This window comes from Tachypleus tridentatus, chromosome 6 (genome assembly GCF_004210375.1).
Source record: "Tachypleus tridentatus isolate NWPU-2018 chromosome 6, ASM421037v1, whole genome shotgun sequence".
Classification (NCBI taxonomy): domain Eukaryota; kingdom Metazoa; phylum Arthropoda; class Merostomata; order Xiphosura; family Limulidae; genus Tachypleus; species Tachypleus tridentatus.
The window spans coordinates 10,048,387-10,076,282 of record NC_134830.1 but is presented as its reverse complement, the minus strand read 5'-3'; the positions used below and the strand labels follow the sequence as shown (position 1 = coordinate 10,076,282).

At 32.0% G+C, this 27,896-nt stretch overlaps 1 protein-coding gene across 2 annotated transcripts in view; it reads left to right on the top strand.

Moving 5' to 3' along the window:
• LOC143251916 (26S proteasome regulatory subunit 8) overlaps positions 1-27,896 on the top strand; it is a 291,595-nt gene that overhangs the window by 13,403 nt on the left and 250,296 nt on the right. For both annotated transcript variants that reach the window (XM_076503279.1, XM_076503280.1), the window contains exon 3: positions 7,905-7,974. In XM_076503279.1, coding sequence (XP_076359394.1) covers positions 7,905-7,974 — 70 coding nt within the window. The remainder of the gene's footprint in view (positions 1-7,904; positions 7,975-27,896) is intronic.

Sequence of the window (27,896 nt, the reverse complement as noted above, 5' to 3'; positions counted from 1 at the left end):
GATGCCCACTCCTTCTTCACACTTCCAGTGCCTATTATATTTTCTTGCCTTTTCTGTTGGGGTAGTTACTGTACATTAATGTTGTCGTTTCTTCCTTTTGGTGAAGGGCTATTGATGGATTGTGATGTCATTATAAACCAGAAATGTTCATGCTAAACATGTGAATTTTGGTGGAAGTTAGTACAAGGCTAGTTCCTTGTAAATCACATTGACAGATGTGAAGGAAATAGCAGTTATGTTTGGGGAAATACATGTTATGTTTTGGAAAATGTTGACTTTTAACATATGGCTTCTTTAATTAAGCCTATTTTTATTTGGCATACTGTAGGTCACTTGGAGGATTTTGCCATTTTTTTATCTCCAAGAGCTCAACTGTTCATCCTTGCACCATTATTGATACACAAGCTCCAATCAACCTTGATAGAGCTGAACACTAACACTTGGGTGCAATCTACTGGACAATATTCAAGCAGAAGCACTGATTGTGGCTGCAGTATCCTGTGGGTGAACCTTGCAGTAGCATATACCCTTGTGATGGCACACTTTATGTGTGGATGTAATCTAATGTTTCATAGATTGTGTGGAAAGATCTGCATATTCCTGCCTACTCATTAAAGATCAGTGTGGTTGTCTCATATTCTTGTCTTGTGTATGTGGCTGGCTATGAACTCTTTAATTGCAGTTAATTTGTCATGGAGAAGGCACTTAAGTTGCACCATCTATCAATGGAATTACTACTGTTGCAGACTTTGTCATTATTGGCTGGTTTAAAGTGATGAATCCAAAGCATGTCATGACAGATGGAATTTCCCTAAGAGTGACAATCTCTTACTTCCAGATGCTGTCACATAAGGTGATTTTGAACTCTCTCAGTAAGCTTGTCAATCAAGATATTCTCCTTGTCTACAAAGACTGTTGCCAGATATGTCTTTTCATATATTTCAGATTGGTTGTCCCAATAGAACTAACATATGCTGACCCTAAAAGGGTATATAAATAATTTGCATAGAAGATGTAGGACAAGTTTTAAGAAAGAAGAAAAGCACTAGATACAATGTTAGTAAAGTAAACTGTAATTTGATACAATGCTTCAGGCTTACTCTTCTTCAGGTGGTGTCTGTTTAAGTAGTGTATGTAGAATACATTCAAATGTCATTAAAAAAAGTAACAATAGGAGAAAGTGTAAGACATGGTTTGAAGTGTGACATAACAATATTGGCAAATGAACTGTTGTAAAGAAATGACATAAATGAAAGAGAAGTAGGAGGAAGGTGTGTGAAACATATAACACTAGTATGTGAGAGGGCAATTGTGGGAAAAGTTGGAAGATGTCAAAAGCAAAGTAACAAAAAATAAACACTTCTCATTTAAACCAAGCAGAGAAATTTTGATCCTCGTATTCAGATTTTTATCAGTTTCCAGGAAGATTCCCGATTTGTACATTAAGTACTTTAACATTTTTGGCATGTGTATTGACAATAGGACTGAACTTGATAATTTTATATATTCCCTCTCAGCCTTTAACTCTTCTTTAAACTTAACCTGGCACATGACTACCAGTCAACTGTCATTTCTTGACATAGAAATCATCATTAAAAATAACAAGCTTTTAGTGTTGTTCATGGTAAGAATATGGACTTTTATTCTCACTTACATTTTGATTTTTGTTACCTCTTCACCAATTTATATTCAAATCTTTACACATTTTTTGCATTTAAGTCACATTTGATGGTTTCATCTCCAAGTCTGAAGAAATTGTATTGATTTTCTGATCTGCATCTAAAAGATCATTTATCGCATATGATGTGGTTGTTCACTGTCTGATTTTTAAGTTCAAAAGGATTTTTTGGGTCCCTGGGCGTAACAAGGTCTCTTGAGTAGCCCACTGTTGGATGTTTAAGCTTTTCAGTGTTTCTTGATTAAAGTTTAAGTTAATTGATTACCTATGAGAAGCAATCACATCAATTAGTGTCATCTAAACTAGAAATTTAATCAAAGATAAGTGTCGGGAAGCATCTGCTGCATACCTATTTTGCTTTGTGAACTACTTGTACACATTGTCACTTGAGAAATACCATTGTAACTGATTAATGGAGCTGTCGATCAACTTGTTAAGAAATGTCACATTGCAACTCTTGACTTGGGATATATTGAGTAGCATATTAATTGTTACTTAATCTTTGTAGAATCTGATGAACATTCTAATAAATATCTCACTCATGAGTGCTCGAGCTAAGCAGGACATCTTGAGAAGCATGCTGTGGAGTTTTTAGACCAGGGGTTCCCAACCTTTTGGCACTCGCTACCCCTTACCTAAAAGTTTGAAACCCATGTGACCCCATACTTAGGGCTTACTATCAGCAGCTTAATTTTTCTTTTATTTTCTGTGAAGGAGAGGGAAAGAAACATCTAAAAAAATATTTAAAAATTCTGTAATTATTTATTAGCAAATTAAATCACATTGGTCCAACCTGAATTCACAAAAAGAACATATATTTCTTAAAATAATATTAACATAGGTTTGAACAGGTATCCAACCCAGCTAGTAAGATGCTTGATGTTGCATTTCAGCAGCAAGCTTTGAAATTCCTGGCCAAGCATTTGTTAGAGCCAGTCTCATGTCATCTCCAACATCCAATCTGATCCTATTCTTTGTTTTTATATTGACAAGAGTGGAAAATCCTGCCTCACACAAGTAGGTAGAAGCAAATGGATCAAGGACACGTAAAGCTATCATGCTGACTTTGGAGTATGACTGATACATAGTGCACCAGAACTGAGTCACGGATTTCACCTTGAAGAGATCACGAGCTGAAGAGTCATTCCTTAGATCCAGAAATTCATCTTGGATATCATCTGGGATGCTGGATACATCAAGTTCAATACAAAATGGGTTCCTTACCAGGGTCTCCTGTTCCTGTGATAGCTCAGGGAAGTAACGCTCGACTTCCTTTTCTAGAGACTGAAGATGTTCAGTAATCTCATCCTTGAGGAACTGATCCAGTTGGATCTGAGACTCATCCGTCACTCCACAAAGTTTTTCAAACATAGCGATGTTTCCAAGATTGGTTTTCCGAAACAAAGGCCCATGGACTATCTTGAAAAAGGAGAACATGTGTTTCCCTTCCTTGAAGCTTCAAATTGAGCTTGTTCAGCTGGTCAAAAATGTCGGCTAGGTAATGCAACCCTTTTATTCCATGCTTCATCTTCGAAGTGAGCTACAAGATCTTTCCTTTCTTGAGTCTCCAGGAATAGCTATATTTCATCTTTCATTTCAAAGACACGATTAATAACGTTTCCTTTCGACAACCAACATACTGCTGTGTAGAAGAGAAGGACTTCATGGTCAGCATTCATGTCTTTGCATAGTTCTTTGAACAGGCGAGTGTTGAGTGCTTGAGTCTTCACATAATTTACAATTTTGATTACAGATTCAAGTACTTTCTGCAGAGAGGCAGGGAGAGTCTTACTGGTGAAATCATATCGGTGAATCATGCAGTGGATGCCCTTTGCTTGAGCTGCTAGCTTCTTCACTCTCGACTGGAATCCTGATTTTGATCCCAGCATAGCCGGTGCCCCATCCGTACAAACCCCACACACGATTTCCCATTGAAGATCTTCGTCTTGAAAAAAGGTTGAAACTTTTTCCATGACATCATCAGCTTTTATTGTGGTTTCAAGTGCACTGCAGAATAAGAATTCGTCTTTGATGTCACCTGAATTAATGTATCTCACGAAAACAAGCAACTGAGAACATGAACTTACATCTGTTGACTCGTCAAGCTGAAAGGAGAACAAAGGGGAACCCTTGATTTCAGTCAAAACCTGTTCCTTCACATCCATAGACATTTTAGAAATGAACCTCTGTATAGTATTATTTGACAGGGATACTTGCTGCATCTTTTTTGCACTGGCTTTTCCAAGAATAAGATTTACTGCTTTCATCATGCAGGGTTTAAGAAGTTTCTCCAATCGTGTGAGGCTTTTTTTGTTTAGCAATTTCGAATGCAATCTCATATGAAGCTTCCACTACGGCTGCACTCTGCTGCTGAAACGACCCACTTCTATCAATTCTTTGGCTTTTAAGACACCGTTCATGCCGCTTGAAGAAATCCAAACCCTTCTTTGCGTGTTCTGGATATTTCAAAACATACTGTGGTTTCTCGATGCCGTCGTTTGCGAGCACAGTGGTGAAGCCAATGTTGAGGTAGCATTCTGAGTATCTGCGCCGTTTAGCCATGGACACAACTCACCTCTACTGCTTACTTATCTCCTTGTTAAAATAAAATAAAAATGATGAATAATGAACGCTTTGGCAACTGTAGATCTTACACTGACTACTTGTAGGGGGTGCAGGTAGAGTAATGATGGGGTAAGTATTTGGAGGGAAGGGAGCGTGGCCAGTCACGCGATTCGTCATCCACCAATCAGCAACGTACGTGTGACTCACGTGTCGACAGCGATCACACACACACTTAATCACAGCTAAACAGACACACAAGCATACATTACATGCGGCGTGCACTCACATACTCGCTACTCACTAGTACACACATACATACAGTTGCAGACACATACACATTCACACAGGCACATTCACTCACAGGTACGCATACATACACCCATAATATCACCTAATGACATTGAACTAACGTAGCACACATTTGGCTTTGCACCGAAACAAAAAAAATGTAATAGCATGAAAATGTAATTGATGAAATAAAATTAATGTTATCCCAAGCTACTTCTAACAAGGCTATGCGACTCCTCTGGCAAGGCTTTGCAACCCCCCTGCCAAGGCATGGCAACCCCTGTTTTAGACACACTAGGCTCCATAAGGTAGCCAAACACATCAGGATTTGTAAAGTATCTCATTATTGGATTCTTTATATTGTTGGAATCTGTTGGCAATTAAGCACAATGACTTTTATTTAGTAGCTCACTGTGAAGGTCACTAGGATTTTTTTTTACCAATGTGATAACATTTTTGTTAGACACTTCAAATTCTGTTATCTTTTCAAGGTCAGCAGCAATTGTGAAATAGGTCTATGACATTTTATGGACCCTCATAACTACAGCCTGAATCTTCTTTGTTTCTATTTAATATTACAGCTCCCTTCCTTGCTTACAATGGAAAAAAACAACAATAAAAGTTTCATTATTGAATTACCAAACAGTCTTATATGGAATTACAGCAGGATTTCAGTGAAGATATGAACAGAATCTAAGGAATGCATTTATAAATGAAAAAATGGACAATATATTTTCAAGAGGTGAATAGGTTGTTTTTGGGATGGTCAGAAACTTTGATATGAATTGATAAGTGGATTAGTTTGTTTTGTGGCAAAAGTTTTGCAGAAGTAAAAGTAGAAAATGTTTTTTTCTTCATCAATTACACTAAAGAAATGACAGAATATCATTGTGGTGTCTCAAGAAGACGGTGATGAGTCAGGTTGTGTGAGGACGGGCGTTGTCATGTTGAAAAACGTTGACGTTCACCATGATGGGTTGCACATGGGGCCTAAGAATCTCGTCGACGTATCGTTGAGTCGTAAGATTCCCTAGAATGTGCAAAAGGTCTGTTCTGGCATTGTACGCGATGGCAGCCCACATCATGACGCTGCCACCACCAAATCTGTCAACATCTTGCACACAGTTTGCTGCAAAATGTTCACCTCGGCGACGGTAAACACAGGTCCTTCCATCCTGCCTACGAAGCATAAAACATGATTTATCGCTGAACCAAACATGCCTCCATCGTCGATGAGGCCATACTCGATGTGCCCGAGTCCACTGCAGCTGTGCTTGACGATGTTGCTGGGTGAGGATGACGCCTCTGACTGGACGTCTAGGTCGGATTCCTGCATCTCGTAGACGGTTGCAAACGGTCTAATCAGAAATTCTACGCAGCCCTGGTATGGTTGAGGCAGTAGATGTCGCAGTGGTGGTTCTATCCCGAAGGTGACGTAACCGGATGTTGCGATCTTGTGCAGGCGTGGTCACACGAGTTTTGCCAGATCGTGGATGGTCACAAGTTGATCCATGTTGTTGGTGACGATTCCATAGCCTTGTGATGGTGCTTGGGTGGACATTCACAGCTCTGGCAACATCTGATCGAGATTCACCTGCTTCCAAGCGGCCAATGGCGTTGTTGCGTTGTGCTTCAGTCAGTCATGGTGTAACTGTATTGCGTGTCGGTGGCTTAACACTGAGCTATGGAAACCGAGAACCTGTCACTTTTATAGGGATTTTGCACATGTTGCACTTGCAGAACATGCAGATCTCTCAAACAAATTTATTGGACATTCATGCGTTTTGGTGAAAAATCCAATGTATTCCTCCTTTTTTAAAATGCACAATTTTTATTGTCATTTTGGTCTGACAATCAGTGCCTTAATATGTGTAACATACTCTGAGCTTGTAACGTTATTACATATATTTCTCTTTAAAATAACAGAAATATCCCTTTTGTGTTTCTTGTTTTGAAGAGTGTAAATTGAAACCCTAATATGAATTACTTCATCATTTGCATAGAAATCAATTTCATATTAATTTCAATTGATAATTATTTTATGAGACATAATCAGTGTAGTGGCTATTTATAGGTACTCAATTAAATTGCTTGGCTCTAAGTACCCAAACAGTAGTATTAAGATTATGAAGTAACTAACTGTGATTATTGAACAAGTATCTCTTAAATTTTTCATTTAAAACTGGGACTTTGATGGTAAGGCTATATATAGTAACATTTTGTAGTATATCTCATGAATGCCATTTTTTCTACTTCCATTTCATCAGTGAATGGTCTGTCAAGATTCATAGTGTCGTATGCTCATGTCAAACATGGCTGTCATGGTAATTCTTTTCCCTCTGTATTTATGTTGTTACAGTGTGAATAATATGGCACATGTAAGTTTCAAATATGTTTTGAGTAGCATCTTGTAAATCCCAGTTATTGTACTGTAAGTAATTTTGTGTATCTCTTTCTGCTCTGTGAATAGTGTTGTGTAGTCTCAGTTGTATTTAGTAGTGTTGTATAGTCTGACACCTTGTACAGTGATTAGTGTTATGTGGCCTAGTTGTAGTTGGAGTACTAATGTGTGTACATCAATCTTCACAGTGTCAATAATGAGTGTTTCAGTTGTTACATTGTGTTGTCTACATGCTTCTCTTGTTACTGTGAGTCATGCTGTATGATTTCAGCTGTCACACAGTTATTGTGTTGACAGTGAATGTGTGAGTAAGACAAACCAACACAAAGGAAAGATACTAAAATACAATATTTTGAGAGCTACATTTACAGGTAAAAGGGTTTTAAAAATATATGAAAGCTGGGTATAGGGTAGTTAAGCAACTTCTTCAGATTTGTAACTTCAAAAGACAAATTGACAAAGGAAATATGCTTGAGTAATAGGAAGCTGTAGGATAAAAACAATAGTTGAAATAAATAGACAACACAATGTAAATTTGTGTCAGTTGTTATGAAGTTTCAAAATAGTATTATTTAATTAGAGCTAGTATTAAACAAATGTAAAGTCCTTAAGTTTGTGTATCTGAAAAATGTCACACATATATTTGTTGGTTGGGGCTGAACCTTTGATAAGATGATCTAATTTATGTTGTTTTTAAATTTCTATATACATTTCAAATTCTGTAAATTTAAGTATTAGCACTTAAAAAGAAATTCAACTATAAATTTGTTTCCAGCATGTATAAATGCTTAAATGACTTTCATTACAATTTAAGAAGAATTAATGGTAAAACTGATATATTTTTGTTACTTTTGAAAAATAAACAAATTGATTTATCAATTTTGATTTTTTTCAAACTGCTGCTAGGGGCTGTTATTTTTTTTAAACTGTTTTTTCCAAATCTTTCAATTTTTTTTTTCTGTTTTTAATTAGTTAACTGTGGCTGATAAAACTCAGAATCTTCGAAGACTTCAAGCACAACGAAATGAGCTTAATGCTAAAGGTAAGCTGTTTATGTCATTATTATATTGATTTTAATGTTTTTTGAAGCAGACATTTTCAGGTATAATATGCTGTATATTTTGCAGTTTCTCAAGTAGTTTATTTACAAACATCTTTTGTTTGAACAGTAATATTGTGTAACCTATATTGTATTCCATTTTCTAAACAGAATTCACGCTAATATTAATATATATTAATTATTCATGCTGGATATAAATTTTGACCTTTACGCAAGGTCATTCAACCTGGTACCCTGAAATGTTAGAAAAACAAAGAGATGTAATAGTGACCTTGTTCAGTTGATAATAGTAATAAATTACTGTAATTTGAAATTGTAATTTGTAAACAATTGAAAGACAATCAATTTGTTAATATGTATTAAACTGTATACAAAATAGTTTTCTGTTTGTACTCAATTAAAATATCTCAAAAGATGTAACAGAAGAAAGATGTATTCTGTTTCTTACATTGTGATGTGGAATGGGATATCAGAGGTTATTAAATAAAACAGTACTTCTGACATGATATCTTACTCTTCCTGATTAGTACAGCTGCTGGCCTTTATTTTCTACCTATTCTCACATTGAAGCAGCTGCCTGATAGCATACAAACAAGCATGCACCAACCTTCCACAATTAGGGTGCACCAGCTGATTCTTTCTATGCATGTTAACACAATTTCACTTTGAAAATAAGCCACAAAAAAGGAGAAGATGCTTGAGGTGGAGAGTACCTTATTTTCATTTTTTATTTTTGTTATTTTCATCTTTCTACATTTATCTTTTTCTTATTTTAATTTGGGAGAGCAGTCACCTTCCCACAACTGTCTGCAGTGAAGGATGATATAGATGGGGACTTAAGTACCTACATTTTGCTCTTCTAAGTTTTAATTTTTTTATGTGAGACTAGCGAATTGGAGGTTTAGACTGATGGATTATGTATTCACACTGTAATGTGGCTCTACTTTTGTAGTCACCTTCAAAACCTGGGATATATTTTATGATCTCATGTTGTAGCTTGTACCCTAGGATCCTTTTATTTAAATATGCAGCATATTTTATTTCATTTTAATGTGTTTTGGTTTATGGCTTGAAAAATGTATGGTTATTATATATATACACAAGGTGTGATAAAAAAGTTCCAAGACTTCACTTTTATTCCAAAGAATAACATTCATTCATCAGTATTATATGCTTTACAAAGAATCAACACTTGTTCCAATGTTCCTGCCATTTTCAGAAGCAATGCTGGAAGTTTTCAACTTTTATGCAACTAAGTTTTGCTTTCACAATTTTATGGATAGTTGGAAGGTTATCAAATCTCTTTCAACTTAATTTCGATATTTGGGAAGAGAGAAAAATCACATGGGGCAAGATCAGGAGGATACTGAATAGTGTGGTATTGTAGGAATGTTTTTTTTTTATGCCAAAAATTCTTGAACAGAGACAGCTGTGTGTGAAGGCATGTTGTCATGAAGAAGAAACCAGTGACCGTTCTCACCTGACATGATCCAAAGGAAATGTCCAGTTCATCAACAATTTCACAGACAGTTAATAGTTGAGCACTTTGAATTTTTTTATTTTTCCTTAGCGGCTGTTTCATCAGTGGATGATGTCAATGGTCGCCTAGAACTTGGGTCATCTTTAGCCAATTCCTGGTGATCTTGGAAGAATTTTATCCTATGATAAATGACAGCCTCACTAAAGCAGTCATCACCAAATGCAGTTCTTAAAATTTCAAGGATTTCTGTTCCTCCTTTACCATTTTTCACATGAAACTTGATGTAAATACGTTGCTCTTCTTTTCTGTTCATTTTTATTACAACAGGGGCAAGAGATATGTCTGTCTTTGAGCATGTTTTTCACAACATGGGTATAAGATCTGAAGAAATGGCTTATTTGTGGGGTAGATCACTATTTGTACTTTGTACACATCTCTGTGAAACTCACTGCCTCTGTACTGATATCTAACAGAAGTCTTAGAACGTTTTAATCAGAGCTCGTGTATATATATAAGATCTAAACAATTTTTTGATATTCTCCACATATAACATTTTAAAAGGCTGAGCAACATGCGTCCAGCAACGAGTACAAAGGTCACAGCAGAAAGAGATAATTGTTTGATTTAATTCTTGATGTATGATACTATATTTTAATAAAAATATGTATAATAATTTATTTCTAAACAGTGGTAATCTTTGTACATGTACATAATGTATAATAATTGAAGTATAACTGTATATTATAAAATACTAGTCCACTAAAACAGGGAAGACTAAAGGTCAGTTTCATGTTACTGGATATGTAATGAGTGCATGTGAACCTCATCAGTATAAATTATGTTAGCTAGGCACAACTGGGTAGGTCAGTATAATAAAAAATAATAAATGTATATGTAAAGATATAGTGTTATGAGACTTAGACGAAACATTTGTATTTTCATGTTATAATATGTGATTATTCTAGAATGAAAAAATATTTATTTCCTAATTTTTTTTATTATGATTATGAAGGTTATTAGAGTTTGACAAGTGACAGACCCCACATTGTTAGAGTGTAGGAAATAACATGAAATATAGTCTTACTGGAAACAGACATTTGAAATGTATTTGTGAGGTTTTAGAGATTATGCAAATAATATTTGAGATTTTTGGGGTGAAGAATAGTTTTTTTTTAACCATAATGTGAAATCTCTTTGCACTCAGATTAGTAACGAAACAAACAATTTTCACAAACAGATCTTTAGTAAAAATATTTCACAAAACAAAATAATTTTTTTTTGCATACAAAATATGTGTAATCTGTACTAAAATATACACGTGCTGTATCAAATGTTGTAGTGCAAATGTGTAAACGTAATCATTTATTTTATACCAACCCCGTAGTGATGGGGTTAATCATCTTCAATTCATTGTTATAGAAACAAGAAGTCTGCTGATCAGTCATATGAAATGTATTGCTAACAGCTGGTTTATTCAGCTGATTCTGTCTTTTGTAGTCTCACATTCTTTTTATTTGTCTCACTTAGGTGAATCAAAATTTAGTGCTTTAAATTATTTTTGAACAACAGCTGGAACTCAAAGGAGACATTTTTCATATTTCACTCATGGAAAGCCATTGAACAAATGGTAGATGGACAGTCACAGCAGACTTTTATGAATTGGAAACAAGTGTCTCAAAGCATCATGAGCAGAATTTAAAACAACTTTCAAGCTAATGTTAACCTAAAGATGACCTAGGAAGGTTGAAACATTCTGTGGTTATCAGTTGAAGTGTTAACCCATACCAGCCATTTATACATGATACATTTTTAATTCAAGTAGGTTTCTTGTCATCAAGAACTTCCAAGTTAATGGTACTGTTACTTGGACATGAACAATATTTGTTAGTTTCTGTCAGTTCTCATTTGTGGTAAATATCAAGTATCTACTCTGAAAATGAATCATATGTTTGTACTTGCAAGTTAAACACTGTCATTTATAAATGAATAAAAATAGAATTTATCAGCTGGCATGTTGGGCATTTTGAAGACCCCAGCAAATCATATGCTCTGCAGAAAGTTGAAGCATTTGCATTGAAGAGTTGAGACAATGGACTAAAAGAAAGAAAAAATATTAGCCTGGAAACTATGGAGATAACTGCTATTTTTGCTCATATAATTTATAGGACTATAATACTCAAAATAAAATGGAAATTGCTTATCTGAAACTTCATTCTGCTCTAAGACCTGTTGCTGATGGACCTGATGCACCTGTACCTATTCCATTGGACTTGATACAGTTTCACCTGATTTTGATGTCAATATAAATAGATAGATTGTTTTCAACCTGAAACATGGTGAACCACAAATGTGCATGAAAGGTGAACTTAACAATTTGATTGGAGATTTGGTCTTGTCAAAGGATTGTTTAAAAGATTTTGTGGTTCATGCTTTGAGTTTAGAACTTACTTTCTCCAGAGGTATCATTTTACAGAAATTGTAAGAAAGAGTTTATATCATACTTTATGCAAGAGTAGTCATTGGTTTATTGTAACAACATTGCTGAATTAATTCCACTGATAGTAGCTACCAAGGATTGGCAACTGTTCATTGATTTCTCCAAAATAAATTTGAAAGTTGTTCTACTTTGCAGTGGTAACATGTATCCATCTTTAAGGAGACATCCAAAAATTTCGAACTTCTTAATATGGTCAAATACAAAGAAAATAGTTGGCTACGTTTTGGAGATTTAATAGTTTTTGTATGTTGTTGAGTAAACCATCTGGTTATACAAAATGTCATTTTTTTTATGTGAATGGGACAGCAGAGCACAAAATGAACGCTGGATAAAGAAGAAATGGCCACACATCATCTTGATACTACGATTGAAAAGCATTGAATGCCAAGGTATGATTAATACAAAAAAAGTTTTATTACTTCCACTGCATATAGAACTTGGTTTGATGAAGAGTTTTATGAACCTTGATGGTACTGATGCAAGTCATCAGTACTCCATCTGTAGTACTGATGCAAGTCACAGTACTCCATCTGTAACTGGATAAATTGATACAATTTATGGCAAAGTCATCAAGCACGTTTAACCTTATTCAAACTAATGAAGAGCAAAGAGATGTGGAGGCTGGACCCGAAACTCAAGAAAGATCTTAAGTTATTATTTGTGTAAATAGTTCACTTTAGTAGCAGCAAATATCTTATTGAAATTAATCAATCTGATTTCTCCAAGCCCGTTCCCTTGGCTGTGGTTTCGCTAGATAGTAGATAGAGACAGTGGGAATCTCGTTTAAATATATATTTAAATTGTGACTTACATGTACTCACAATGTACTCCTAGTTACATTAGGAGTGTAACTAATACATGTATTAAATTACATGTAAAGCCTTGTAAAGGCCTTAGACTTTGAATCAACAGTTTGAAAGGACAATAAGGAAAGATGGAAAAAATATGAATTGTCTTTAAAGATGCTATTGAGAAATGTTTAGGAAACAACAAGGATCCAAGTTAAAAAAGCACTGTCAATAAGATGCTTGATAAATTCAAAGAGTTGGATTGTAATATAAGCTTGAAGTTCATTTATTGCATCTATGTATTGTAGATGTTTTTTAAAAAAAACATTTGTGCCATCAATGAAGAAGAGGAAACATTTTATGAATACATCAGGGAAATGGAGAGGAGATGGAATGTCAGCATGATGACTGATTATTGAACCAAGATGCTTCAGAAATAACAATATATAAAAGATCCCAACACAAGTTTGTGACTGAAAGATATAGATTTTACAAAAACAACAAACAAGCAGATCAGGATGAATGAAGATGCATCTTTCATTTGACATCAGTGATCTTCCCTTTTTCTTTAGTCTGTCTGTATTTTTGTTAACAGACACAGTAATAAAAATGTTTATTGTGATAAATGAAATAGTTATTTGATCTAAGTGAAATTTTTAACTTCCCAGGTTTAAAAAAAAAACCTTACATTTTAGAAAAAACCAAGATAACTTTTATTAAGTTGAAATTTGAAAGTCTGTGTTATTGATTTTTGTTATTTAAAAACATTTTTATTTGGAATGTAATTTGTATTCACTAATTTTTCATCAACTTTTATTTCTAGACAGGATTTGATATTGATTTTTCCAAAGATTTTACATTTAACAAATTTGCTAGAGGTATTATGATCAAATGAATAATAAAGAATATCTTGAGAAGCAGTATGTAAATCTGATTTAAATGGTGGCTTAAAATCAGTTATATCAGACACCTTTCTGAATCACCATTATATCTCTTTTCTGGGTGCTGTTGATAATAATTAATCTAACTATGTGCATCAGTACAACATACAGTCAACCTTTTTCTTTGTTTTGAAAGAAATGTTCAGTAACAACTGACACGTAATTGCCTGATGGCTTCATTATGCATGCTTAGTTGGGAAGAGTATAAATTGATGTAATTATATTGTTTATCTCCATCACAGATGACCAGTGAAGCTGAAATTACTCAAATATTGCTGTGGGAAAAGTAAGAAGTGAAATCAAAATTTAGGTTGTGAATTTCAAAACTCGCTTTCTTTGGTCATTTGACTCACAGATAACAGCTGTATGCTTACTATTGAACAGTCTGGAACCACAGTTAAATCCATTTCTTATAGAAGTGTAAAGCATATGGCTTTAGTGAAGACAAGAATAAACATTGATAAATATTCTGATTTCTACATTCCGTTGAATGGTACCAACAATACCACACATTATCCTGTGATTCTCTGTACTGCCATATGCTGATTTAGATATCTTCAGTTTAATTTATGATTAGTGTTCCCTTACTGTATGTTGGTTGACATTCTTTAAAGAAAAGGGAACTGATCCCAGAGGAGTTTTCTGTAGACCAGCTAGATTTCACTCCCATTGAACGTGTGTGGATGCTTCTGGATGGTGTTTCATGTACTGTTAAAATTCTTTTGAAACAAGATCATTCAGTTTAGGATACCTCGAGATGTTATTAACACCATGTTTAATCGTGTAGCATTAGTGCCAAGCTGCCTGTGCTTTTCCTAGTTACAAAAATATCCTGATCTTATGTAAAGTCTTCTGTAACAAATTAATGACCATATTTACAGTTACTGCTCATATGATAATATTCTGGTACTTCATTTATGTACAAATGACTTGAATGATATGTTAGATTTTCTAATAAAAGATTTATTTTACCATAAGGAAAATGTTGTAAATTCCAGTAAAATCCTGTTTGTTTGAATTGAGTATTTTTGCTGTTTAGTTTTGCTATTTGATTTTATAATACCTATCTGTGCAAATTGTGTACTTTTTGGTTGTAACACACCTTTCATGATATTATATCTATATATATGTATATATTAATGTGATAAACATGTTTACTTAAGTATTAAATTGTTCTGATAAATACATTTAGAAAATATCTAAACTTAAAAGTTAACATGTTTGTTCAACAGTGAGAATGCTTCGAGGAGTTGCAGTTACTACAAGAACAAGGTTCATATGTTGGTGAAGTGGTGAAACCTATGGACAAAAAGAAAGTTTTAGTCAAAGTAAGCAGAACTAAAGGCTTTAGGATTGTGTGTATTGAAATAAAAATGGTTCTCAGGATAAAAATTTTATGACAATGTATGTATTTATTGTCATGTATGACATTGTAAGTTTTATTGCATCTATTGAGTATACTGAAAAAAGTGGCTCTCCAATATCTAGTACCAAATTACAAAGACATTTATGTTCCCACAGTTGAAAGTTAGTAATATTTAAAGCCTTACAACAGTTGAAACACTGAGTATGACATAATACTTTCTGAAATGCTACTTGCTTCTTTATAAAACATATAGATATTAATTTGTACATATTAATGTGCATTGTGATACCCTATGATGTAATAAGCACTGGACTATACTGTCGGTAGACCCCAAGAGCACCTCATTCTTTCTTTGGCACTGCTTGGCTTCAGATGTGATTTTGACATCACACATTATAAAATTATTCTGCTTGATATTTGAAACATTTAGTTCTATTTCAAAATGAAAGATTTTATAACAAAAAGATACAAAACTTTAAGAATTTCAGTTACAACTTCTGATCCAAATCTTTGTTTTAATTTCTTGCACTAATTTAACTTTCCTTAATCATATTAAGATAAATTGTGATATTTATTCCAGTATCTTGTTTTTTTGGCAGCACTGTTCTCCCTCATTATTAATCCACTGTTCAGGCTTCAATAGTTAATCTCAACTTTTGTCAATTTGAGAATTAAAAAGGCCTATGCATCATGGACTTACAAGACCTTGTTTCAAAACAAATATTTTGTGAATAAGATTAACTTTTTTATCTGTGTTAGTGGTAACTGGAGATACTGACAGTGATGTTAGTCTTTGTATACCAGGTTAATTTCATTCTTAACTCAGATCCAGGATTTATGATTCTGTTGCCTCACCTGAGTGTGCCTTATCTTTTAGTGTGTTTCTCCTGATTCTCCTGAGTGTGCCTTATCTTTTAGTGTGTTTCTCCTGATTCTCCTGAGTGTGCCTTGTCTTTTAGTGGGTTTCTCCTGATTCTCCTGAGTGTGTCTTATCTTTTAGTGGGTTTCTCCTGATTCTCCTGAGTGTGTCTTATCTTTTAGTGTGTTTCTTCTGATTCTCCTGAGTGTGCCTTGTCTTTTAGTGGGTTTCTCCTGATTCTCCTGAGTGTGTCTTATCTTTTAGTGGGTTTCTCCTGATTCTCCTGAGTTTGTCTTATCTTTTAGTGAGTTTCTCTTGATTCTCCTGAGCATGTCATATCTTTTAGTGGGTTTCTTCTGATTCTCCTGCATGTGCCTTATCGTTTAGTGGGTTTCTCCTGCTGTTCTCATCAACTGCTTTTTCTTTTGATTCTTTATTGATAAATGGGGAACAAGTGGCCCAGCTTTCAGCCCTTTCTGTATTGTTTATACAGGTGTGTGTTATTTTTCAGCCATTGTTTATGTAGGTGTGTTATTTTTCAGTCATTGTTTATACAGGTGTGTGTTATTTTTCAGCCATTGTTTATGTAGGTGTGTTATTTTTCAGCCATTGTTTATGTAGGTGTGTGTTATTTTTCAGCCATTGTTTATGTAGGTGTGTGTTATTTTTCAGCCATTGTTTATGTAGGTGTGTGTTATTTTTCAGCCATTGTTTATGTAGGTGTGTGTTATTTTTCAGCCATTGTTTATGTAGGTGTGTGTTATTTTTCAGCCATTGTTTATGTAGGTGTGTGTTATTTTTCAGCCATTGTTTATGTAGGTGTGTTATTTTTCTCTTCCATAAGTTATATTTTGTTGAATCTCAGGGTTCATTATTGCAGTAGCCTTTTTCAGACTATCTTCTAATCCTTCAATTTGATCTTTTTTTTCATACCAATATCTTTTTGTTCTGACTTCATACTTACCTGTGATTATCTTAACCTTTCAGATCTGGAGTTTTTTATTCTGTAGAGATGGTCCTTGTTTGTCTTGTTTGAGCTTCATTGTTTTGAATCACTTCTTATACTTTGGGGATCTCTTCCATTGTTTTTTTTTTCACTTGCCTGGATACTATTTTAGGTAAGACAAAATGTTAATGCACCTGGTAATCACAGTGCCTCCTTAATTGAATGTGTATTCATACCTTCATGTAACATTGACAGATATAAACCAATCTACTTCTCTTCTTGACAGATTAACTTGAAATTAAACTGAATGCAATAATTTAGTTCAGTTTTATCCAGTTTATGTATATAAAACATTACAACTTGGCAGAAGGTTTGTTTTAGAGATGTATAATGCTTATCATTGAGCTAAAGTATACAAATATGATTTTTTTGGTGAAACTTTAAAGGTGTGTAGTAATGTATTTTATAAAGCTGAATGAGAACTTTCTTGCTTGGGGTTCAATCTCCAAGAGTAAATTGTTATAAATATTATTCTTTAGATTTATATGAAAAACACATGAAAATGTAGATTTATATTTGTTCATGATGAATGTAAATGAAAGAAGTGGTATTTTTGTTAAACTAATATTGACGTTATAGAGAAAGCACAATTAGAAATTTGACACTGGTAACCTTTATATTTCTGAAATTTATAAATTAGCATAATCTTATGCTGTAATTGCTGATTGTTCTGTACAGGTTCACCCTGAAGGCAAATTTGTGGTGGATATAGATAAGAACATAGACATCAGTGATGTTACACCGAATTGTAGGGTAGCTCTCCGCAATGACAGCTACACGCTTCATAAGATTTTACCAAATAAGGTAATAAACTTCCAAGATAAGATATTTTAAAACACAGATAGACTCTTTGTATTGAAACAGGAATCTTGTTCTAAGGATCTTATGCCCTTTATCTGAATTTGTCTTGTATGATTAAAGTATTATGCAATAGTTAACTTTAATGTAGTGTTTGTCAAAGTGTTCAAACGTTTTGTGCAATGTGAAGTAGTCATATCAAAAAACAGTGCTATCTTCTGTGTAGTGTTGGATGATTATATGAGACCTCAAAATCATCTTCATTGAGATTGATATTTCTTATCCAGATACACAAAACATAATTGAAGTCAATTATATTAATCCATTTCAATGTTTGTATAAAAATCTTTTGAAGTAAAAGGGCAGGTTATTGTGTATTTGTTATACTTCTGTATTATGCTTCTAACATGACTATTGTGTTCATATGTTATTCTGATGTACAAAGTTTCTCATACAAAGGACTAATTGTCAAGGTAGTGTAAACACAATCTGGAGATAATTACAAAGTCAAGTACACAGTTTCATAATACAGTGCCCTTTAGTTACTGACACATGTTTAAATTTTCCCAACCTCATTACAGATCCTGTTGTTAACTTTCAAACAGGTAGTTTTGCTAATTTTGAAATAGTGAAAAAAAAAAGATACACAATTGAACATTTGTTGATTTAAATTGTAATTTGGATTATGAATTTAAAAACTAATGAAAAACAATTAATAATTGTGAATGAAAGTTGGCCTTTAACACCACATGACCATCTCATTGGAACAATGATAATAAAATATTGCTCTGCTTGGTAACCTGAGATATTTGTGTGAAACATGTGACAAGGTGAAACAAAATGGTAACCTTAAAATATTTCTTCTTTAAACCCTTATGCATGAATTTATATTATATTGATAAATGAACTGAAAACTGTCAAAAACCAAATGTTAAAAATTAATTATGAATGTATATATTTACCTATTAAAATAAAGGATAGATTTTGCATTCAGTTAGTTTTGTGATCAATGCAAACTAATGTATCTTCTACTTGTATATTCTACTTTGTATTTAGTTAAATTTGTGGTCAGTGTAAAGTAACGTATCTTCTACTTGTATATTCTACTTTGTATTCAGTTAAGTTTGTGATCAATATAAAGTAACGTATCTTCTACTTGTATATTCTACTTTGTATTCAGTTAAGTTTGTGATCAATATAAAGTAACGTATCTTCTACTTGTATATTCTACTTTGTATTCAGTTAAGTTTGTGATCAATATAAAGTAATGTATCTTCTACTTGTATATTCTACTTTGTATTCAGTTAAGTTTGTGATCAATATAAAGTAACGTATCTTCTACTTGTATATTCTACTTTGTATTCAGTTATGTTTGTGATCAATATAAAGTAACGTATCTTCTACTTGTATATTCTACTTTGTATTCAGTTAAGTTTGTGATCAATATAAAGTAACGTATCTTCTACTTGTATATTCTACTTTGTATTTAGTTAAGTTTGTGGTCAGTGTAAAGTAACGTATCTTCGTATCTTCTTGTATATTCTACTTTGTATTCAGTTAAGTTTGTGATCAATATAAAGTAACGTATCTTCTACTTGTATATTCTACTTGTATTCAGTTAAGTTTGTGATCAATATAAAGTAACGTATCTTCTACTTGTATATTCTACTTTGTATTCAGTTAAGTTTGTGATCAATATAAAGTAACGTATCTTCTACTTGTATATTCTACTTTGTATTCAGTTAAGTTTGTGATCAATATAAAGTAACGTATCTTCTACTTGTATATTCTACTTTGTATTCAGTTAAGTTTGTGGTCAGTGTAAAGTAACGTATCTTCGTATCTTCTTGTATATTCTACTTTGTATTCAGTTAAGTTTGTGATCAATATAAAGTAACGTATCTTCTACTTGTATATTCTACTTTGTATTCAGTTAAGTTTGTGATCAATATAAAGTAACATTATCTTCTACTTGTATATTCTACTTTGTATTCAGTTAAGTTTGTGATCAATATAAAGTAACGTATCTTCTACTTGTATATTCTACTTTGTATTCAGTTAAGTTTGTGATCAATATAAAGTAACGTATCTTCTACTTTGTATTCAGTTAAGTTTGTGATCAATATAAAGTAACGTATCTTCTACTTGTATATTCTACTTTGTATTCAGTTATGTTTGTGATCAATATAAAGTAACGTATCTTCTACTTGTATATTCTACTTTGTATTCAGTTAAGTTTGTGATCAATATAAAGTAACGTTATCTTCTACTTGTATATTCTACTTTGTATTCAGTTAAGTTTGTGATCAATATAAAGTAACGTATCTTCTACTTGTATATTCTACTTTGTATTCAGTTAAGTTTGTGATCAATATAAAGTAACGTATCTTCTACTTGTATATTCTACTTTGTATTCAGTTAAGTTTGTGATCAATATAAAGTAACGTATCTTCTACTTGTATATTTTACTTTGTATTCAGTTATGTTTGTGATCAATATAAAGTAACGTATCTCTACTTGTATATTCTACTTTGTATTCAGTTAAGTTTGTGATCAATATAAAGTAACGTTATCTTCTACTTGTATATTCTACTTTGTATTCAGTTAAGTTTGTGATCAATATAAAGTAACGTTATCTTCTACTTGTATATTCTACTTTGTATTTAGTTAAGTTTGTGGTCAGTGTAAAGTAGCATTATCTTCTAGATCTTCTTGTATATTCTACTTTGTATTCAGTTAAGTTTGTGATCAATATAAAGTAACGTATCTTCTACTTGTATATTCTACTTGTATTCAGTTAAGTTTGTGATCAATATAAAGTAACGTATCTTCTACTTGTATATTCTACTTTGTATTCAGTTAAGTTTGTGATCAATATAAAGTAACGTATCTTCTACTTGTATATTCTACTTTGTATTCAGTTAAGTTTGTGATCAATATAAAGTAACGTATCTTCTACTTGTATATTCTACTTTGTATTTAGTTAAGTTTGTGGTCAGTGTAAAGTAACGTATCTTCGTATCTTCTTGTATATTCTACTTTGTATTCAGTTAAGTTTGTGATCAATATAAAGTAACGTATCTTCTACTTGTATATTCTACTTTGTATTCAGTTAAGTTTGTGATCAATATAAAGTAACGTATCTTCTACTTGTATATTCTACTTTGTATTCAGTTAAGTTTGTGATCAATATAAAGTAACGATCTTCTACTTGTATATTCTACTTTGTATTCAGTTAAGTTTGTGATCAATATAAAGTAACGTATATCTCTTCTCTTTTTGTATTCAGTTAAGTTTGTGATCAATATAAAGTAACGTATCTTCTACTTGTATATTCTACTTTGTATTCAGTTATGTTTGTGATCAATATAAAGTAACGTATCTTCTACTTGTATATTCTACTTTGTATTCAGTTAAGTTTGTGATCAATATAAAGTAACGTATCTTCTACTTGTATATTCTACTTTGTATTCAGTTAAGTTTGTGATCAATATAAAGTAACGTATCTTCTACTTGTATATTCTACTTTGTATTCAGTTAAGTTTGTGATCAATATAAAGTAACATTATCTTCTACTTGTATATTCTACTTTGTATTTAGTTAAGTTTGTGGTCAGTGTAAAGTAACGTATCTTCGTATCTTGTATATTCTACTTTGTATTCAGTTAAGTTTGTGATCAATATAAAGTAACGTATCTTCTACTTGTATATTCTACTTGTATTCAGTTAAGTTTGTGATCAATATAAAGTAACGTATCTTCTACTTGTATATTCTACTTTGTATTCAGTTAAGTTTGTGATCAATATAAAGTAACGATCTTCTACTTGTATATTCTACTTTGTATTCAGTTAAGTTTGTGATCAATATAAAGTAACGCATTATCTTCTACTTTGTATTCAGTTAAGTTTGTGATCAATATAAAGTAACGATCTTCTACTTGTATATTCTACTTTGTATTCAGTTAAGTTTGTGATCAATATAAAGTAGCGTATCTTCTACTTGTATATTCTACTTTGTATTTAGTTAAGTTTGTGGTCAGTGTAAAGTAACATTATCTTCTACTTGTATATTCTACTTTGTATTCAGTTAAGTTTGTGATCAATATAAAGTAGCATTATCTTCTACTTGTATATTCTACTTTGTATTTAGTTAAGTTTGTGGTCAGTATAAAGTAACGTTATCTTCTATCTTCTTGTATATTCTACTTTGTATTCAGTTAAGTTTGTGATCAATATAAAGTAACATTATCTTCTACTTGTATATTCTACTTTGTATTCAGTTAAGTTTGTGATCAATATAAAGTAACGTATTCATCTTCTACTTGTATATTCTACTTTGTATTCAGTTAAGTTTGTGATCAATATAAAGTAACATTATCTTCTACTTGTATATTCTACTTTGTATTCAGTTAAGTTTGTGATCAATATAAAGTAACATATCTTCTACTTGTATATTCTACTTTGTATTCAGTTAAGTTTGTGATCAATATAAAGTAACGATCTTCTACTTGTATATTCTACTTTGTATTCAGTTAAGTTTGTGATCAATATAAAGTAACGTATCTTCTACTTGTATATTCTACTTTGTATTCAGTTAAGTTTGTGATCAATATAAAGTAACATTATCTTCTACTTGTATATTCTACTTTGTATTCAGTTAAGTTTGTGATCAATATAAAGTAACGTATCTTCTACTTGTATATTCTACTTTGTATTCAGTTAAGTTTGTGATCAATATAAAGTAACGTATCTTCTACTTGTATATTCTACTTTGTATTCAGTTAAGTTTGTGATCAGTGTAAAGTAACGTATCTTCTACTTGTATATTCTACTTTGTATTCAGTTAAGTTTGTGATCAGTGTAAAGTAACATATCTTCTACTTGTATATTTTACTTTGTATTCAGTTAAGTTTGTGATCAATATAAAGTAACGTATCTTCTACTTGTATATTCTACTTTGTATTCAGTTAAGTTTGTGATCAATATAAAGTAACGATCTTCTACTTGTATATTCTACTTTGTATTTAGTTAAGTTTGTGATCAATATGAAGTAACGTATCTTCTACTTTGTATTCAGTTAAGTTTGTGATCAATATAAAGTAACGTATCTTCTACTTTGTATTCAGTTATGTTTGTGATCAATATAAAGTAACGTATCTTCTACTTGTATATTCTACTTTGTATTCAGTTAAGTTTGTGATCAATATAAAGTAGCGATCTTCTACTTTGTATTCAGTTAAGTTTGTGATCAATATAAAATAGCGTTATCTTCTACTTGTATATTCTACTTTGTATTCAGTTAAGTTTGTGATCAATATAAAGTAACGTATCTTCTACTTGTATATTCTACTTTGTATTCAGTTAAGTTTGTGATCAATATAAAGTAACGTATCTTCTACTTGTATATTCTACTTTGTATTCAGTTAAGTTTATGATCAGTGTAAAGTAACGTATCTTCTACTTGTATATTCTACTTTGTATTCAGTTAAGTTTGTGATCAGTCTAAAGTAACGTATCTTCTACTTGTATATTCTACTTTGTATTTTGTTAAGTTTGTGATCAGTGTAAAGTAATGTATCTTCTACTTGTATATTCTACTTTGTATTCAGTTAAGTTTGTGATCAATATAAAGTAGCGTTATCTTCTACTTGTATATTCTACCTTGTATTTAGTTAAATTTGTGATCAATCTAAAGTAACGTATCTTCTACTTGTGTATTCTACTTTGTATTCAGTTAAGTTTGTGATCAATATAAAGTAACATATCTTCTATTTGCAGTTAAATTTATCATTTTCTTGATATTCTGTTGGTTGGATTTGGGTAGACACATATATACACACATCAGTTTAATAATTATATAATACAGGCTCCGGGTTTATTGTATGGCTTTGTTAATTCAAATTAAATGAGTAAAAGGTATTTGTTAATGGTTTTAAAATTTTGTTTGTGTGATTTCAAATGGAAATTTTTTATGTATACAAAAATCTGACAAGATCTTTGGATGAAGATAACTATCATTTGTTATGTGACTGACTATTATTAGTCAAGCAAGAAGTTGCTGACTCCTGGTTTTTAGTTTTGACATTCACCCAATCACCTCTGCAAAATGAGAGATCAAGGCTCAGTGATCATGGTGATCTGTTGTTGCCAATTTGCAACTATTAGAGTATGGTTGCATACTTAACATTAAATATTACTATAGAAGTTTTAATTTGTTGTTTGGTATACAATACTTCAGTATTTTTTTTATGGAATTTTTTATTTATGTACTCACAAGTGAGAATTTGCATTTTTATACTAGGGGAGTTGAGAACTGTAATTCTCTCGGATTCCATATTTCAAGACAGTTTTCAAAACCATGTGTTAATATTTCATGTACATGTTTATAAATAGTAGAAAGAGTGTATATTGTTTTTGAAGCTTGCTATCATATTTTGGGAGATGATGATTGTCCAGAATAAGTGGTGATATGTTTTGTAAGTGAAGGTGATGTTTAAAGCATTATATTTGTTTTTGAACATTTTGATTTAGTGACTTATGTATTATTTATTTTTACAATGAATATTTGATAGGTACATGAAACTTAGAAAAAAATGAAGAACAAGGATCAGCTATTTATGTAATTGAGTGTGGAATAATTTGTTTGTTTTATTTAATAATAAGCAAAATTTCATTGTACTATACATTGATCATCTACATTAGTTAAAGTTAGTATAATGAAAATAATAGATAAAATATAGTTTTACTTTAAAAAACTTTAATCATTCAAGAGGCTCTAGACCAGTAGTCAGTAACCTTGTTTTGATTTAGGTCAGTTATATGTTGAAACATTTAGCATTGTGTTAGGTCAGTGATAGTCATATAATTCTTAATACTGGTACATGTATTTAAATGTTTATGTTTATTGTTCATAAAATTCTCTGTCACCATATCTTTTCTTTAATATCTTTGATGTTCTCACATAGCAGAGAAATTTGAGCTGAGGGAATATTGTGTACTCATTGGTTACAATGATGAAGCAAACTTTTGGCTGTTGCAGGTTACTTGGTGACCTGTGGGTGTTAGGTTGATGACCACTGTTTGAGGTTATGTAAATGAAATGTAAAAAGTTATAAAATGAAAAGTATTTTTTTATTCTTAACATGAAAATCACCATACAAAGGTAAAGGTTTCAAAATTCACAGACAAAATCTATTATAAATGATTTATCAAAAGTGTGTTTTTTTTTTTATGTTCAAGAAATCAGCTGCTTGTGACATTTTATAAATATACACTTAATAAACTGAGAATTCTAGCATATATAACTTAATGATTTTCAAGGCCATATAAAATAAACCTACCCCAATCAGTTGTTATCCTTGTACATAGAAGTTCTTGTAGAAAGGGATTGTTATTTCAAGGTATAGAACTTATTTAAAGGGAATGGTGCTTGTGTATTTGTCTTTAAACACAAAGGTTTAGATGTGAAAGGATTCTGATGTTTGCATATTTCTTACCTAGTATATTTCTAATACAAAGGACTTTGAAGTTTGTATATTTGTTATTTCTGTATGCAGGTTTTTAATACAAGAATATATTTATCTTTTTTTAATCTTTCTATAAAACATCTAAAGTAAAATAACTGATATTCACTATACACAATGTGATAAAATGTTACAAAACATTTGAAGTCAAAGGACTTTACTTCATTTGCAAATGCTTTTTTTATACCTTGTTTTTATCAAGTCAGTTTCAGTTTAACTTAGTGATTATATTTTTGAGTAGATATTTGTTTTGTGTATTTATAAATGTGATATTTTCTCTTAATCTTGATTTTCTTTGATATTTATGAGAAAAGTGTACATATTGTTGAGGAAAACTTGCAAGATAAAAACACATAAAGTTACTTTTGAAGATGATTTGAAACGTTTGATGTATCAGACATAATAAGTGTTTTCCTCCATTCACAACAGGTGGATCCCTTGGTCAGCCTTATGATGGTAGAAAAAGTTCCTGATTCAACATATGAGATGGTTGGAGGATTAGACAAACAAATCAAAGAAATTAAAGAAGTAATAGAACTCCCAGTCAAACATCCTGAGCTGTTTGAAGCTCTCGGGATTGCACAACCAAAGGTAAAAATAAAACAAATCAGTTAAAGCTGCTGTTGGTCAAATATAATATGTGTGAGTGCAGTGAAGTTAGCTAATATTCTACATTGATTTTGTATAAAGTAAGTAAAAACTTTGTAAAAAGTACAACTTATTTCTCAATCTGTATCTATTTAAGTTTTTCTCTTTCACTTTAGTAATAGCAAAATTTTCCTGATATCTTTATAGTGTTCTTAAATTTGAAATTTTGGTGGAACTGTTCTTTGGGCAAGAATGTTTTAACAATGAAAGTTAAATATTGACAGTGTATGAAGGAAATAGTTTTATATAAGTGTATAGCTAAGTACATAACACACCAAACTGTACATTTCAATTTAGGGTGTACTACTTTATGGACCTCCTGGAACTGGTAAAACACTTGTTTTATATAAGTGTATAGCTAAGTACATAACACACCAAACTGTACATTTCAATTTAGGGTGTGCTACTTTATGGACCTCCTGGAACTGGTAAAACACTTTATATAAGTGTATAGCTAAGTACATAACACACCAAACTGTACATTTCAATTTAGGGTGTACTACTTTATGGACCTCCTGGAACTGGTAAAACACTTTATATAAGTGTATAGCTAAGTACATAACACACCAAACTGTACATTTCAATTTAGGTGTGCTACTTTATGGACCTCCTGGAACTGGTAAAACACTTTATATAAGTGTATAGCTAAGTACATAACACACCAAACTGTACATTTCAATTTAGGGTGTACTACTTTATGGACCTCCTGGAACTGGTAAAACACTTGTTTTATATAAGTGTATAGCTAAGTACATAACACACCAAACTGTACATTTCAATTTAGGGTGTGCTACTTTATGGACCTCCTGGAACTGGTAAAACACTTTATATAAGTGTATAGCTAAGTACATAACACACCAAACTGTACATTTCAATTTAGGGTGTACTACTTTATGGACCTCCTGGAACTGGTAAAACACTTGTTTTATATAAGTGTATAGCTAAGTACATAACACACCAAACTGTACATTTCAATTTAGGGTGTGCTACTTTATGGACCTCCTGGAACTGGTAAAACACTTTATATAAGTGTATAGCTAAGTACATAACACACCAAACTGTACATTTCAATTTAGGGTGTACTACTTTATGGACCTCCTGGAACTGGTAAAACACTTGTTTTATATAAGTGTATAGCTAAGTACATAACACACCAAACTGTACATTTCAATTTAGGGTGTACTACTTTATGGACCTCCTGGAACTGGTAAAACACTTGTTTTATATAAGTGTATAGCTAAGTACATAACACACCAAACTGTACATTTCAATTTAGGGTGTACTACTTTATGGACCTCCTGGAACTGGTAAAACACTTTATATAAGTGTATAGCTAAGTACATAACACACCAAACTGTACATTTCAATTTAGGGTGTACTACTTTATGGACCTCCTGGAACTGGTAAAACACTTGTTTTATATAAGTGTATAGCTAAGTACATAACACACCAAACTGTACATTTCAATTTAGGGTGTACTACTTTATGGACCTCCTGGAACTGGTAAAACACTTTATATAAGTGTATAGCTAAGTACATAACACACCAAACTGTACATTTCAATTTAGGTGTACTACTTTATGGACCTCCTGGAACTGGTAAAACACTTGTTTTATATAAGTGTATAGCTAAGTACATAACACACCAAACTGTACATTTCAATTTAGGGTGTACTACTTTATGGACCTCCTGGAACTGGTAAAACACTTTATATAAGTGTATAGCTAAGTACATAACACACCAAACTGTACATTTCAATTTAGGGTGTACTACTTTATGGACCTCCTGGAACTGGTAAAACACTTGTTTTATATAAGTGTATAGCTAAGTACATAACACACCAAACTGTACATTTCAATTTAGGGTGTACTACTTTATGGACCTCCTGGAACTGGTAAAACACTTTATATAAGTGTATAGCTAAGTACATAACACACCAAACTGTACATTTCAATTTAGGGTGTACTACTTTATGGACCTCCTGGAACTGGTAAAACAC